Source organism: Leopardus geoffroyi, chromosome C2, assembly GCF_018350155.1.
Source record: "Leopardus geoffroyi isolate Oge1 chromosome C2, O.geoffroyi_Oge1_pat1.0, whole genome shotgun sequence".
NCBI classification, from domain to species: domain Eukaryota; kingdom Metazoa; phylum Chordata; class Mammalia; order Carnivora; family Felidae; genus Leopardus; species Leopardus geoffroyi.
The window spans coordinates 71,172,592-71,187,382 of NC_059333.1; the positions used below are offsets into that span (position 1 = coordinate 71,172,592).

At 37.5% G+C, this 14,791-nt stretch overlaps 1 protein-coding gene across 1 annotated transcript in view; it reads right to left on the reverse strand.

Moving 5' to 3' along the window:
- Positions 1-8,300: 8,300 nt before the first annotated feature.
- The window catches only part of OSBPL11 (oxysterol binding protein like 11), an 84,358-nt gene continuing 77,867 nt past the window's right edge, over positions 8,301-14,791 (reverse strand). The window contains exons 12-13 of the mRNA XM_045502369.1: positions 14,031-14,184; positions 8,301-10,016 (exon numbers count right to left, since the gene is read on the reverse strand). Coding sequence (XP_045358325.1) covers positions 9,951-10,016; positions 14,031-14,184 — 220 coding nt within the window. The 3' untranslated portion in view covers positions 8,301-9,950. The remainder of the gene's footprint in view (positions 10,017-14,030; positions 14,185-14,791) is intronic.

The window sequence follows — 14,791 nt, forward strand, 5'->3', positions numbered from 1 at the left end:
TCTGTCTCCACACAAAGTTATTACAATACTATTGACTATATTCCCTATGCTGTACATTTCATCCCCATGACTTATTTATTTGATAATTGGAAGTTTTTTTTCTCTTAATCCCCTTCACCTATTTTGATCACCCCCAACTCTTACCTGTTCTAGCAACCATCAGTTTGTTTCCTATACAAGTCTATTTATGTTTTGTTTTTTTTATTTGTTTTGTTTTTTAGATTCCACACATAAGTGAAATCATATGGTATTTGTCTTTCTCTGTCTGATTTATTTCACTTAGTATAATACCCTCTAGATTCATCGATATTGTCACAAATGGCAAGATTTCATTCTTTTTTTTATGGCTGATTAATATTCCATTGTGCATGTGTGAGTATATGTATGTACATATATCACATCTTCTTTATACATTCATCTAGAGATGGACATATGGACATTTAGGTTTCTTCTATGTCTTGGCTATTGTAATTAATGCTGCAGTGAACACAGGGGTACATAGAGCTTTTTAGTGTAAAGGATAGTCTTTGAAATAAATGGCACTGGAAAGAATTGGGTATCCACTGCAAAAAACAAAACAAAACAATTTCTGATACATATTTTGCACCATATTCAATAAAAAATTAACTCAAAATGGATTATATGCCTAAATGTAGGAGCTTAAACTATAAAACTTCTGAGAAAATATAGGAGAAAATATTTGCAACCTCGGGTTAGGGAAGATCTTGGATATGATACCAAAAGCATGATCCATAAAAGAAAAAGTTGATAAACTGGACTTTATCAAAGTTAAGAACATCTGCTATTTGAAAGTTATTGTTAAAAGAATGAAAAGAGAAGCCACAGACTAGAAGAAATTATTTATAAACCAAATGTAAAAGGCTTATATCCAGAATATATAAAGAAATCTCAAACTTCAATAAGAAAACAAATAACCTAATGAAAATATGGGCAAAAGATTTGAACAAACATTTCACCAAAGAAGGTACACAGGGGGCATGTAAGCACACGAGAAGATGTTCTGCATTACTACATTGCATCATTACAGTTATGCAAATTAACATCAAAATAAGCTGCCATGACGCACCTATTAGAATAGCAAAAATTAGAAAGACTGTCCATATCAAGTGTTGCCAATGATGTGAAGTACCTGGAACTCTCCTGTACTGCTTCTGGGGGTGAAAAACAGTACAACCATTTTGGAAAACCCTCTTGCAATTTCCCAAAAAGTTAAAAACATACGCCTACCATTCCACTTCTAGGTATTTACCCAAGATAAATGAAAGCAATGTCCATACAAAGACTTGTACGAGAATATCATAGCAGCCTTGTATGTACTAGACCAAAACTGAAAACCCTAATGTTTATCAACTGGTCAATGAATAAACAAATTGTGGTATAATCCAAACAATGAATTACTATTCAGCAATAGAAAAGAATTAACTTCTAATGCATGAAACAACATGAATAAGAAGCAAAATAGTTATGCTAAGTGAAATAAACCAGACCTCCCTCCCAAAATAGACCATACTGTTTGATTCCATTTACAGAAAATTCTAGAGAATGCAAACTAATCTATGACATAAAGCAGGTTAGCGGTGGGGTGGATTGAATGGTGGCCTCCAAAAGATATGTCCACATCTCAATTCCCAGAATTATTAATTTACTTGGAAAAAGGGTCTTGGCAGATATAATTAAGAATCTTGAGATAAGGGGGCGCCTGGGTGGCTCAGTCAGTTAAGCATCCAACTTCGGTTCAGGTCATGATCTTTTTGGTTCATGAGTTCGAGCCCTGTGACGATCTCAGGGCTGACTGCTGGGAGCCTGGAGTCTGCTTCGGATTCTGTTTCTCCCTCTCTCTCTGTCCCTTGCACTTCGTCTCTCTCTCTCTCTCTCAAAAATAAATAAACATTTAAAAAATAATCTTGAGAATAGGAGATCATTGTGGATTATCCAGGTGGGATTTTTTTTAAGTTTATTTATTTATCAAAAAAAATTTTTTTAATGTTTGTTTATTTTTGGGAGAGAGACAAAGCATGAGTGGGGGAGGGGCAGAGACTGAGGGAAACACAGAATCTGAAGCAGGCTCCAGGCTCTGAACTGTCAGCACAGAGCCTGCTGCAGGGCTTGAACTCCCAAACTGCGAGTTCATGACCTGAGCCAAAGTCGGACACTTAACCGACTGAACCACCCAGGCACCCCTATTTATTTTGAGACAGAGAGAGAGAGAGCACAGTATGGGAGGGGCAGAGAGGGGGAGAGAGAAAATCCCAAGCAGGCTCTGCTCTGTCAGTGCAGAGTCCGACACGGGGCTTGATCTCAGGAACCATGAGATCATGACCTAAGCTAAAATCCAGAGTCGCGCGCTTAACTGAGCCGCCCAGGCACCTCTCTAGGTGGGATTTTAATTTAATGTCAAGTGTCCTCATAAGAGGAAGACAGAGGAAAATTTGAGACAGAAGAAAGGAAGACCCCGAGAAGAGGTTAAAATGTGACCACAGAGGCAGAGATTATAATAACTGGCCACAAATCAAAGAAAAGTCAAAGATACCAGAAGCTGAAAGAAACAAAAAATGGGGGCGCCTGGGTGGCGCAGTCGGTTAAGCGTCCGACTTCAGCCAGGTCACGATCTCGCGGTCCGTGAGTTCGAGTCCCGCATCAGGCTCTGGGCTGATGGCTCAGAGCCTGGAGCCCGTTTCCGATTCTGTGTCTCCCTCTCTCTCTCTGCGCCTCCCCCATTCATGCTCTGTCTCTCTCTGTCCCAAAAATAAATAAACGTTGAAAAAAAAAAAAAAATTAAAAAAAAAAAAAAAAAAAAAAGAAACAAAAAATGGCTTATCCCCTAGAGCCTCTAGAGAGCGTGGCCCTGCTGCCACCTTGATCTCAAACTTCTGGCCCCCAGAACTGTGAGGGAATAAACTTCTATTTTAAGTCACTCATTGTGTGTAATTGTTATGGTAACCTCAGGACACCAATACAAGAGGTTCCCTGGATATGGGACAGCAGTGGAGAGAGGGAAAGTGGCAAAGAGAGATTACCAACAGGCCAGAGTAAACACCTGAGAATGATATTCTCATTATCATGATAGAGGTGATGTTTCATGGGAATACACACATCAAAACTTATAAAGTTATATGCTTAAAAATGTATATTTTAAGTCCATTGCACATTAACAAAGCTGTTAAAAAGAGGGGTGCCTGGGTGGCTCAGTCTGTTGAGCACCCGACTTCGGATCAGGTCATGATCTCTCAGTTTGTGAGTTCGAGTCGGCTCTGTGCTGACAGCTCAGAGCCTGGAGCCTGCTTCGGATTCTGTGTCTCCCTGTCTCTCGGTCCCTCCTATGCTCCTGTGTTGTCTCTCTCTGTCAATAATAAATAAACGTTAAAAACAACAACAAAGCTGTTAGAAAAAAGACATTATGGATCTAAAACAAGACTCCACTTGCAATATTCTGACCTCTTCTGAGTAGTCCACATAACATTGAGACATGGTGCGTTCTCAGGAAACTGATCATAAGATGAAACCCCACCATATGAAGCCCAGCTGAATAACCTCAGAATATTAGCATTGGGAGAACTGACATTCAAAGATACCAAGTACTGCTACGTGCAAGAAAAAATGTTCTCATCTTATATGAACTCCATTAGAACTGAGACAGATCCTGGTACAAAGAACTTTGGTATAAAGTGTTGTCCACAGATAAAATAGCTGTTGGAGGAGCTAGATTCTGGGAGACCATCTAGATATTGTAGAGTGGATGCCTCTCTTTGACTCTTTCCTCTGTTGGGGTCTGTTTTTCTTGATTTCTTATCTTTCCAATTCCTGCTTTTTTCCCCTCCTCTGATGTGTTGCTGGAGCATGTGCTTTTTCATAGCTTCCAGAAAAGGAACAGCTAGGACAAAACTGTTTTAAATTTTGCATGTCAGATTTGTCTTTTGGCTGGGGATAAAATTCTAGGCAAAACTAGAAGTATTTCTCTTTAGCCTTTTAGCTTTCAGTGATGTTGAAAAGCCTGATGCTATTGTTTTTAGAATCTTCTCTTTGCCCTTAGTGTTAGAAATTTCACAATGATGTGGTTTGTTTGGGGCTTTCATTTTTCCCTTATTGTGCAGGATATTCATGGCATTTTCATTTGGATTCATGTCATCCAATTCTGGGAACTGTCTTGTACATATATGTGTGTGTGTGTGTATATATATATATATATATATATATATATATATATATAATGTATGTATTTTTAATATTTTTCCTTCTGGTTTTTAATTCTTTGAATCTTCACTAGCTAAATGTTAGACTTCCTGGATTGCTCTTCTAACTTTTGTATTTCTCTCCTATTGTCCATCTTTTGTCCTTTTGTTCTATATGCCAAGAGTTTACCCTTACTTACCTTCTATAACTTCTTTTGATTAATTTGAACTATCATATTTTTAATTTCCAAGACATGTTCTTGTTCCCTCAACAGTTCATTTAAAATATAGCATTTGTGTTTCATACAGGCAAGATGATCTCATCTGAGGATTTAATTTTTTTCGAAGTTATTTCCCACCATTTCCTGAATTATGGATTTCCTCAAAATTTTTTCCTGTTTGGTCTTTTTTATTCGCTAGAATCTTTCTTCAAATATCTGCCGATCCTCAGCTGCTAAAATGAGATGTAATGTGTTGTCTTATATACAATGTGTTGGTGGGAGGATGGATGTGTGTAGATTCCTGGTGAAAGGTTATGTTAGTGACTTGGCTTTACTGTAATTAACAGGATTGTCAACTGAGAATTTTTTTGTTGGTGGACCCTCCAAATATATCTGTAGTAATTTTTTTCTGGAGTTGTTCCTCCAAAAAGGATTTTTTTCTTCAGATCTTTCATTCATTAATTTTTAAAAATATATTGTCAAATTAGCTAACATACAGTGTATACAGTGTGCTCTTGGTTTCAGGGGTGGTTCATCACTTACATACAACGCCCAGTGCTCACCCCAACAAGTGCCTTCCTCAATGCCCATCACCCATTTTCTCCTCTCACCTGCCTCCCCCCGCCCCCACATCAACCCTCAGTATATTCTCTGTATTTAAGAGTCTCTTATGGGTTTGCCTCCCTCTCTGTTTGAAACTATCTTTTTCCCCTTCCCTTCCCCCATGATCTTCTGTTAAGTTTTTCAAGTTTCACATGAGTGAAAACATATGATGTCTGCTTTTCTCTGGCTTATTTCACTTAGCATGATATCCTCCAGTTCCATCCACATTGTTACAAATGGCAGTATTTCACATTTTCATTGCCAACTAATATTCCTTTGTATATATAAACCACATCTTCTTTATCCATTCATCAGTCGATGGACATTTGGGCTCTTCCCATGATTTGGCTATTGTTGAAAGTGCTGCTATAAACATTGGGGTACATGTGCCCCCTATGAATCAGCACTCCTGTATCCTTCGGGTAAATTCCTAGTAGTGCTATTGCTGGGTCATAGGGTAGTTCTATTTTTAACTTTTTGAGGAAACTCCATACTGTTTTCCAGAGTGACTATGCCAGTTTGCATTCCCACCAACAGTGCAAGAGGGTTCCCCTTTCTCCACATCCTCGTCAACATCTGTTGTTTCCTGAGTTGTTAATCTTAGCCACTCTGATCAGTGTGAGGTGGTATCTCAATGTGATTTCGATTTGTATTTCCCTGATGATGAGTGACGTTGAGCATCTTTTCATGTGTCTGTTGGCCATCTGGATGTCTTTGGAAAAGGGTCTATTCATGTCTTCTGCCCATTTATTTACTGGATTATTTGTTTTTTGGGTGTTGAGTTTGGTAAATTCTTTATAGATTTTGGCTACTAACCCTTTATCTGGTATGTCATCATTCGCAAATATCTTCTCCCATTCTGTCAGTTGCCTTTTAGTTTTGTTGTTTCCTTTGCAGTGCAGAAACCCCAAAAAGGATCTTTTAATCTCTTGCCTAAAGAGATAAGCCTGACTGCCAGTATTTGGGGAATGGGATAGGGAAAGATGTTGTGAGATCTTGTACTTAAGTATGTAGACTTTAACTTGTTCCTCATTTTCAATTTATCAACTTGTGTTCCTGAATTGGAAACCTCTCTCATTCAATCTCTCCAGTCTTGTAGGGTGGAACAAGGGTTAGTCACCTAGTTGCATTGTTTGGGGCTTCTTATGTAGACTTTGAGCCAAACTCCTTGCTTTAACATTTTTTTTAATGATCATTTTTAAGTAAGCTCTACGCCCAATGTGGGGCTTGAACTCATGACCCCAAGATCAAGAGTTGCCTACTTTACTGACTGAGCCAGACAGGTACCCCCCAAATCCCTCATTTTCAACTCATTGATCAACTGCCTTCCAAAGAACCTAGGTACCATGAAGCCTTTCTAGGGGTTGGAAAGACCAGTTAGCCTTGCCCTTGTCAACGACTCATTTTCAGGAATTTAGGTTTTGGTTTCTTCCTTCACGTAAGCCTGTAAAGATAGGGATAGTATTTGTCACATCGAGTCTAACGCATCATCTGGCCCCAAAGGAATACTTAACAGATGTTTGTGGAAGGTCTAGCTATATGAAGTGAGCACTAAACTTTGAGCAATAATTTCATCTACAAAGTTGGAACGGCCATCCCTGACTTTGCAATTTCACAGTGTTACTGTGAACATCAAGTAGTGAAAACATGTGCAAAAGCTTTGTAATATGTAACAATTTCCTGTGCAGCTTGGTTTTCGGGCAAGGAGGGATTTTATGCCACTAGAATATATATTTTACTGGAATTTTCATTTTCGTGTATATGAACTTGTCTTTTATATTCCCATCTGGTAGACTCATCTTCTCTTTCTTCTCCCACTATCTTTGCTAAATCACCATTCGGCTTCCAGTCACTGTACTAACTCTAAGGAACTGGAATCCCTCCCAAGTGTAGACTGTGGAGTGATCACACAAAATTGCCTTTCTTTGGAGGAGCACACTGAATAGAAGTTAGCCTTCATCTTAAGGCAATATTTTAAACAAAATTTCATACTTATATAATTAATTAATAAATCCTTTAAGAATTAATCTATAGAAAAAAAATTTTAAAGAATTAATCTGTAGAAGTTGGTTCATCAAGTACCAGATATTTATAGTTATGAGTAAAGTACTAGAATTACGGAATGAGAAATTCAATACTTTTCTTATTATTTTTGGTGACAAGTAGGCATTAGAGGTGATATTGGTTACAACTGAAGAGTTCAGGGAATCAATATGTAGATGCCATATCTCACCCAATACACAACCTAAAAATTACTTTCAGGGCTTCAAAACTATCTATTCAAAATGTAATTAATTAGAATATAAATTATGGAGCTTAAATACAAACATTTGACAGAAGGGATAGGGTGATAAGTGTTATCATCATGGTAAAAAGAAAAAAAAATCCAAATAAATGGCTAGAACATTGTCTTTTTGTCACTACTGCTCTTGGACTTCTTAACACACAATTCCAGAAAGCCAGAAAGAAAGCGCACATTTAAAACTTTGATCCAGGGACACTTAGGTGGCTCAGTTGGGTTAAGCATCTGACTCTTGGTTTCGGCTCAGGTCATACCTCGAACATGAGTTTGAACCCTGCATCAGGCTCTGTGCTGACACTGCAGAGCCTGCTTGGGATTCTCTCTCTCCCTCTCTCTCTGCCCCTCCTCTGCTCGCTTGTTCTTTTTCTCTCAAAATAAGTAAACTTAAAAAAATTTTCTTAAATAAATAAATAAACTTTGACCCCAAAGAAAAAGATACAAATCAGTGGCAACTGCTGCAAAGATTCATTTCTCTGGCTAATTATCAACAACATGTAGATAAAAAATAAAACAAAAAAGACCTCTAACTCTTGTCTGGTAGATAAGCTGCAGTGAAGTCAAGATGGAGACAAGGTAAAATAATTACCCCAAATTGGTATTATTTCACTCTTGTCAAAGAATCAACCCAATATCATGAGATTTCAATTACTTATAAATGTATTTTTTTTCTTAAGAATTTTTAAAATCATATTTCAATAATTCTTAAAATGGCTCAACAACTGAAAGAAATAAATAAGAATTCAAATGGTTCAAAGAATAAAACAAAATCTCGAGTTTAATTTTACATTCTTGCTCTATTTCCAGACTATTTAAACATTTTAATTTTTAAAACCTCTTACTGAGTATACTTCCTTATCTCCCTAAGAGATTCCTGAGGGTAAGAATTTAAAGAAAAAAATCCATGTCCCTCTCAAATGAATAGGGGGCTAACTCCTCTAAACACAAACCTTCTATTTCTCTCCTTTCATAAAACAGACAAAGACATTATTGTTCTCTAGTTTTATTATTTTTCAATCTTCCCAACACATGAACTATAACTCATTTTGAGATTTTTCAGTGCATTTCACAGCAAAAATGAACAAGGGAATCATTAAAATGGTTGTACATAAACCAGTTATTCTCTTATAATTTACAATTTGTTGAAAAAATTATTGTTTTGCTGTTTTCATCCTATTAAACCCTTCAATAAAACACAATTTATCAGAGCACAAAGCTTAAACTTCTTATGATGATGCAAGAGACACAGCCACCTACAATGGCTGATGACTAACAGGTATATGTTACACACACTGATTGGAAGACCACATCAGAAGAAACAGAGTAAGGCACCACTCTTGGAAAATTAAGGTAGCTTGCAGTAACAAGTGTTGAGCACCATAAGTAGGTACTCAATAAATACTTGAATGAATGATGAAAGCCATAATTAGCACTATTCGTTTAGTTGCCAGCAATCCTTCAACCTCAATAAAATACTTATTAAAAAAAAAAAAAGAAATTTGTACCTGAATACAACTTCCTGATATCTTTTTTCCTAATATCTTTTCACTTCATATTCTTTCTTCAGCATTTGAGTTTCCTTGAGAAGAAAAGAAAACCATACCATACATGCACTCAGCCACATATATAACTTCTGAATTACTGACAAATATGAATAGTTGTTTTAAATTTGAATGGACAGAGGTAAGATGAAGCATACTTATTCAGAGGGATAGCACATAATACTGGATATTAATCTACAAGTGAAAAAAAGGTAAGGAAAAAAAAAGGAACAGTTTTATTTTTTAAATGTTTGCTTTGTTCTTTAATGCCTCAGTTCTTGAGAAAGGCCAAGATCTCATCATATTGACATGAACACATTTAAAAAATTGTCTCTCAAGTGTAACATTTAATAAAACTAGGTATTGAAAAATGTTCTGAAATTTTTCAAGTCAATGTTGTTTTCAAGTATAATAAAATGCTCAGAAGAAAAAATTCTCCATGGTTATAATTCTAATCAATTTATAAATATACTTTTTAAAAGAGAGTTCCAACAGAGGTGGATAATGGATAAGTTCCTCAGACACAGGCACACAGTCTCTTTGAAGGAACAGAATGCCTTGTTACTACAACCTGGTTGATTTTTTTAACACTGATTTCAGGCACAATGGCTGAATCCACTTCTGGGTCATCGTCCTCCTCCTCTTGGGTTTGTTTGTAAGAGCAGTGAATACTTCAGTTACTGACAGAAAGCAAAGCACAAACTCTGAAAGAGACTTCACTCTTTACTATAAAGAAATCAAAATCACTGAGTTCTCACGCTTGTGTGTATCTGCTGCCCCCATGCAAAAATAGGGGATTTAAACCTAACTTTAGGAGCAGGAGCTGGATAAAAGATGAATCATCTAATAATTCACGTGAAAGGTTTTCGGATGATATTGCTCGTATCACATGAACAGGTTGGTGAGAGGCCCGTCGTGCGTCTTCAACACTTTGGTCTTGCTGCAGTTCTGTGGTGCCCTAACAGGGACATTCGGGTTTAGCCAGATTCAGTCTGTGCAATCAGGAAGCAGGTTACTCAGTGCAATGACTCCATTCTGGGAGGGTTTAGGGTAAACAGAGAAGAAGTTCATTTGGTCGAGTCTCAGATAGTGTGTGTCACTCCACAGGCTGTGTTGCTGGAATTGTTTTCCAAAGGGGCTTATGATAAACCCAGCCATCTCCCTGAGACAAGTAGAAAAATAAATTAAAGGATGATTCCTCTAATATTTTCACAATCAGTAACCAAAACTAGAAGCAACATCTTCACTAAGGTGGAATTCTACTGTCACATACATACATACATACATACATACATTTAATTTTTTCACGTTTACTTATTTTTGAGAGACAGAGACAGAGCGCAAGTGGTGGAGGGGCAGAGAGAGAGGGAGACACAGAATCCGAAGCAGGCTCCAGGCTCTGAGCTGTCAGTGCAGGGCCCGACGCGGGGCTCAAACTCACAAACCGCGAGATCATAACCTGAGCCGAAGTCGGTGCTTAACCGACTGAGCCACCCAGGCGCTCCATCTACTGTCACATTTAAAAACAAGAGTTTTTGTGATGGAAAAAATTCTCTGTGCTTAAGACATCAAATAATGTCTGTGGTTTAGCTAGGATTAGGGGAGAAATTCTGGTCCGGGGGCACCTAGTTGATGCTCCATCACCACTTTATTTGCAGAAGTCATTTGTAGCAATTCTGCCAATTTTGCCAAGACACTGCAGACTTAGCCTCACCCACAGAGTGACAGGCAGCTGGTGGAGCACAAATGGTCATCAAACTACTAGCCGTTCTCTACTCGACTCTAGTAGTTGAGTATTATTTTCTAGTTCTTTCCCAACTCTACTCCCATTAGTTTTCCCTGGCTCCTGTGAATAGGATACTGCGGGGAGAAAAGTTAGAGTCCGAGAATGAACTACAACCAGAGAAGATCAAGCGAGGAAAAGAAACGCATGAAGCCACATACTGGAGGACAGGACTTGACACAGTTGAGGTCAGGGTAGCTAAGAGTAGAGTTCAGTGTTTATGGGACTAGGCAAAGTAAGTCAGATCTGAGGGGACCCTGGGTGGCCCAGTGGGTTAAGCGTCTGGCTTTGGCTCAGGTCATGATCTCACAGTTTGTGGGTTCAAGCCCCATGTCTGGCTCTGTGCTGACAGCTCAGAGCCTGGAGCCTCCTTCAGGTTCTGTGTCTCCCTCTTTCTCTGTCCCTTCCCTGCTTGTGTGCTTTCTCAACAATAAATAAACATTAAAAAAATAAATCAAATATAAGTCAGATCTGAAACTGTCTTTAACCCATAGCTCCTTCAATTTATTTATACTGTATATCTATATCTATATCTATATCTATATCTATATCTATATCTATATCTATCTATCTCTTCTTATTCCAAAAATGACTTAAGACAAGCAATTACTTGGCTCCTAATGACAAGGACTCACTCTCTCTTTGATTGAATTTCATTAAATGATGAATTCTTTTTTTTTCAATTTTTTGATTTTTTTGTTTTTAAAGTTTAGAGACAGAGAAAGAGTGAGTGGGGGAGGGGCAGAGAGAGAGGGAGAGAGAGAATGTCAAGCAGGCTCCGCACTGTCAGCATGGAGCCCGATGTAGGGCTTGAACTCACAAACCATGAGATCATGACCTGAGTTGAAACCAAGAGTCGGATGCTTAACCGAGCCACCCAGTGCCCCTCTTTTTTTTTTTAAAGTTCACTTATTTATTTTAAGAGAGACAGCAGGCATGAGCAAATGGGGAAGAGGTAGAGAGAGAGAGAGAGAGAGAGAGAGAGAATCCCAAGTAGGCTTTGCACTGTCAGTGATGCAGGGCTCAATCCCATGAACCATGAGATCATGACCTGAGCCAAAATCAAGAGTTGGACACATAACCAACTGAGCCACCCAGGCACCCCAGCTCCTTGACTGAATTTTAAAGACACTCCTTTGAGTTCTCTTCTTGACTAGACCTCATCCATGGCCTATTGAACCCAGTTTTAGCAAAGAATTTTGATAAGCCAGTTCACTAAGAATCCCCCCTACTCCAAACCCTGATTTCTAAACTCCTCTTCTTCCACCCTTGATATCTAATCAAGTCCCTCCACCTCACCCCCATTCTTGATATTCGACCAAGATTCTCTTTTCCACCCACTCCTTCGAGTTTCCACTTGTCCTTGTACTCAGAGTTAAGTATAATCCCTCTTCTTTACTACGATAGTCCTGAATGAAGTTTTCCTTGACATTTTTAGTAAGTGTCAGAATAATTTTTCTTTAATAACGGCAACCATTAGGTTGTTTATATTAAATCACCTGGTTGATAATTCTCAACTCCTATAGTACTGTTTTTGAAAACCATCACAGAACGCTAGATTGACAGTGGCTCTTAATAATATCTGTCCAAGAATACATGAGAAGTAGCAACTTTACATGTCATGTTAGTAGCAAGAATTAGGGTGCCTACCTTTTAAAATCTCATTAATTGTACCTTTTTAAAAAAAGATTTTAAGTAATATCTATACCAAACATGGGGTTCAAAACAACCCTGAGGTCAAGAGTTGCATGCTCTATCAACTGAGCCAGTCAGGCGCCCCTATATCTTGCAGCCATTATAGTTGCTCTCAGACTCCAGAGTTCACTTTTAATGAATTCGAGAGGTCTTCCCTTAGGAATTCTCTTCCTAGAATCTGTTCCTGATACCTCAGCTTTCTTAATGAGTTTGAAATGAAAAAAACCACAGTTATCAGACTATAACTTTGAATAATAATTTTAAAGTTTTATTTTTTCATCTAAAAGAGTAGATATGTAAAGTATTTTCTTTTTATTATTCCTATCTATGAAAATGACCGATATTTATAATAGATACCCAATGATTAGAAAAATGAAAGTAATGAAGCAACTATAATAAACTTATAATAAATAAAAAATAAATGGAGTTTTAAGGTTAATAACTATGCAAAAATCAAAATTAAATTACTTTTTCCAAATTCCTTCCTGATGGACCAATATTAAAATTCAGTGGGCTTCTTTAGACTTGGCTATGGTAAGAAAACTTTTTCTTTTTCCTTTTAAGTAGACTCTCTACCCAACATGGGGCTTGAACTAACAACCCCGAGATCAAAAGCTGCATGCTCTTCCCACTGAGCCATCAGGCACCGCTGACAAGAAAAAAAAATTTTTTTAATTGAAAAAAATGTTTGTTTAATTTTTGAGAGAGAGAGAGAGCGAGCAAGCAAGTGGGGGAAGGGCAGAGAGAAAGGGAGAACAGAACCCAAAGCAGGCTCCAGGGTCTAAGCTGTCAGCACAGAGCCCAATGCGGGGCTCGAACTCAGGAACAGTGAGATCATGACTTGAGCCGAAATCACACACCAACTGACTAAGCCACCCAGGCGCCCCGAGAAAATTTTTCTTGATAACAGCTCTGGTCTGCAATCATTCACCTTACTCTGAGTTCTACCAGAAACTAATAAACCAAACCAAACAAAAATCTTTAAATTTAGATAAGAATCTGGCAATTATTTGGTCTAGCTGCAAAATCAGTGCATGAAGTCTTCTACCTAAGCCATGGTCTCATATAGAACTAGTGGTGCATTACTATAAAATGTACTCCCCAATATTATTACTGGATTTTTTTTATTGTTATACAATTCCTTTTTATGTTAAGCTCAAAATTCCTGGTAGTTTGAACCTATCGTGGGACTGCTATACAAACTGATAAAAAATTTCTATGTGATAAAGCATATACATATCTGAAGGCTATAATGCATGGTCCCAATTTTTGGTTTTCTAAGCTGAACACCCCACTTTATTCATTTTTCTTAAATGTTCCAAAGATTCTAGCCACTGCACTAGCCTTTGTGTAGCCAATTAAGTTTCTCATGTCTCCCTTTAAAATGTAGTCTCTGGAAATGAACAGAAAGTTTCAGTGTAGTTTGAAAGGCAATAAATTGTCAATTGTCTATTCTATTATTGTGACTGGAGATTATGTTAGCATTTTTGTTTGTGGCCAACTTAATCCCAAAATCCATTTCATCTGAACTGCTAGTAAACTATTTTGTTTTGTCAAATTGTGAAAAGTTCCATGAAAAAGCTCACGGTTATGCTGGACTATTTTTAGAAATAAAGATGTCTAAATGATAACAACTCAAGAAAGCCTAGTAAACTACAGTAGATAACAAGTTTTAGTCTGAACACATGTAGGACAAACCTCTTTAATAAAATATTTGGTTTTCCAGGGTGTGCCTGTTTCAGTACGATGCCTTTCTTCAGTCCTCTGGCGTTCTTCCAGGGTACGTTTATGCTCTGTGGCTTTCTCGATTTCAGATTCCCTCAGAGAATCTGTCACATTTTTCCACAATCGCCTATAATTTGAAAAAAACACACATTTTACATTCTTTAGGAAAATATAATTAAGTAGAACTTATACCTTGAAATTAACAGCAATTTTTAAAAATTGTTTCCTAAATCAGATCTATAATTTCATGCTTATGAGTTATAAGAATACTGACAACTATGTTTCTGATACTAATGTCAAAGATGCTGCTGCTTCTGTTTTCTTTTTAAATTAAGAATAATTTGTATCTTCCCAAGTTATAAACATATTGTTTTTTTAAGAAGCTTAGGAAATAATAAGCAAAAAGGTAAATACAGTTTTTAAAAGCTGAAAGGTAAGAGAGACCACTTTCTGCTTCTGGACATGATGAAATAATAGGGACCAGATTTACCTTCATGCCTTTAATCAAGTAGGAAACCAGACAAAATATATTGAAACAACGGTTTGTAGATATTGAGCAAAAGCCAGTACAGAACACTGATTCCTGTTAATCGGGAAATAAATGAGGGGAGTCCTATGGGTGCTCCAACTCACTGACTAGAGTTTATAGGCACAGCAGAGACAGGAAAGCTCAACAAACTCCAAGCAAAAGAAAACTGCAAGACAATTCTTTGGGGGAAAAAACAGTCTGTTCA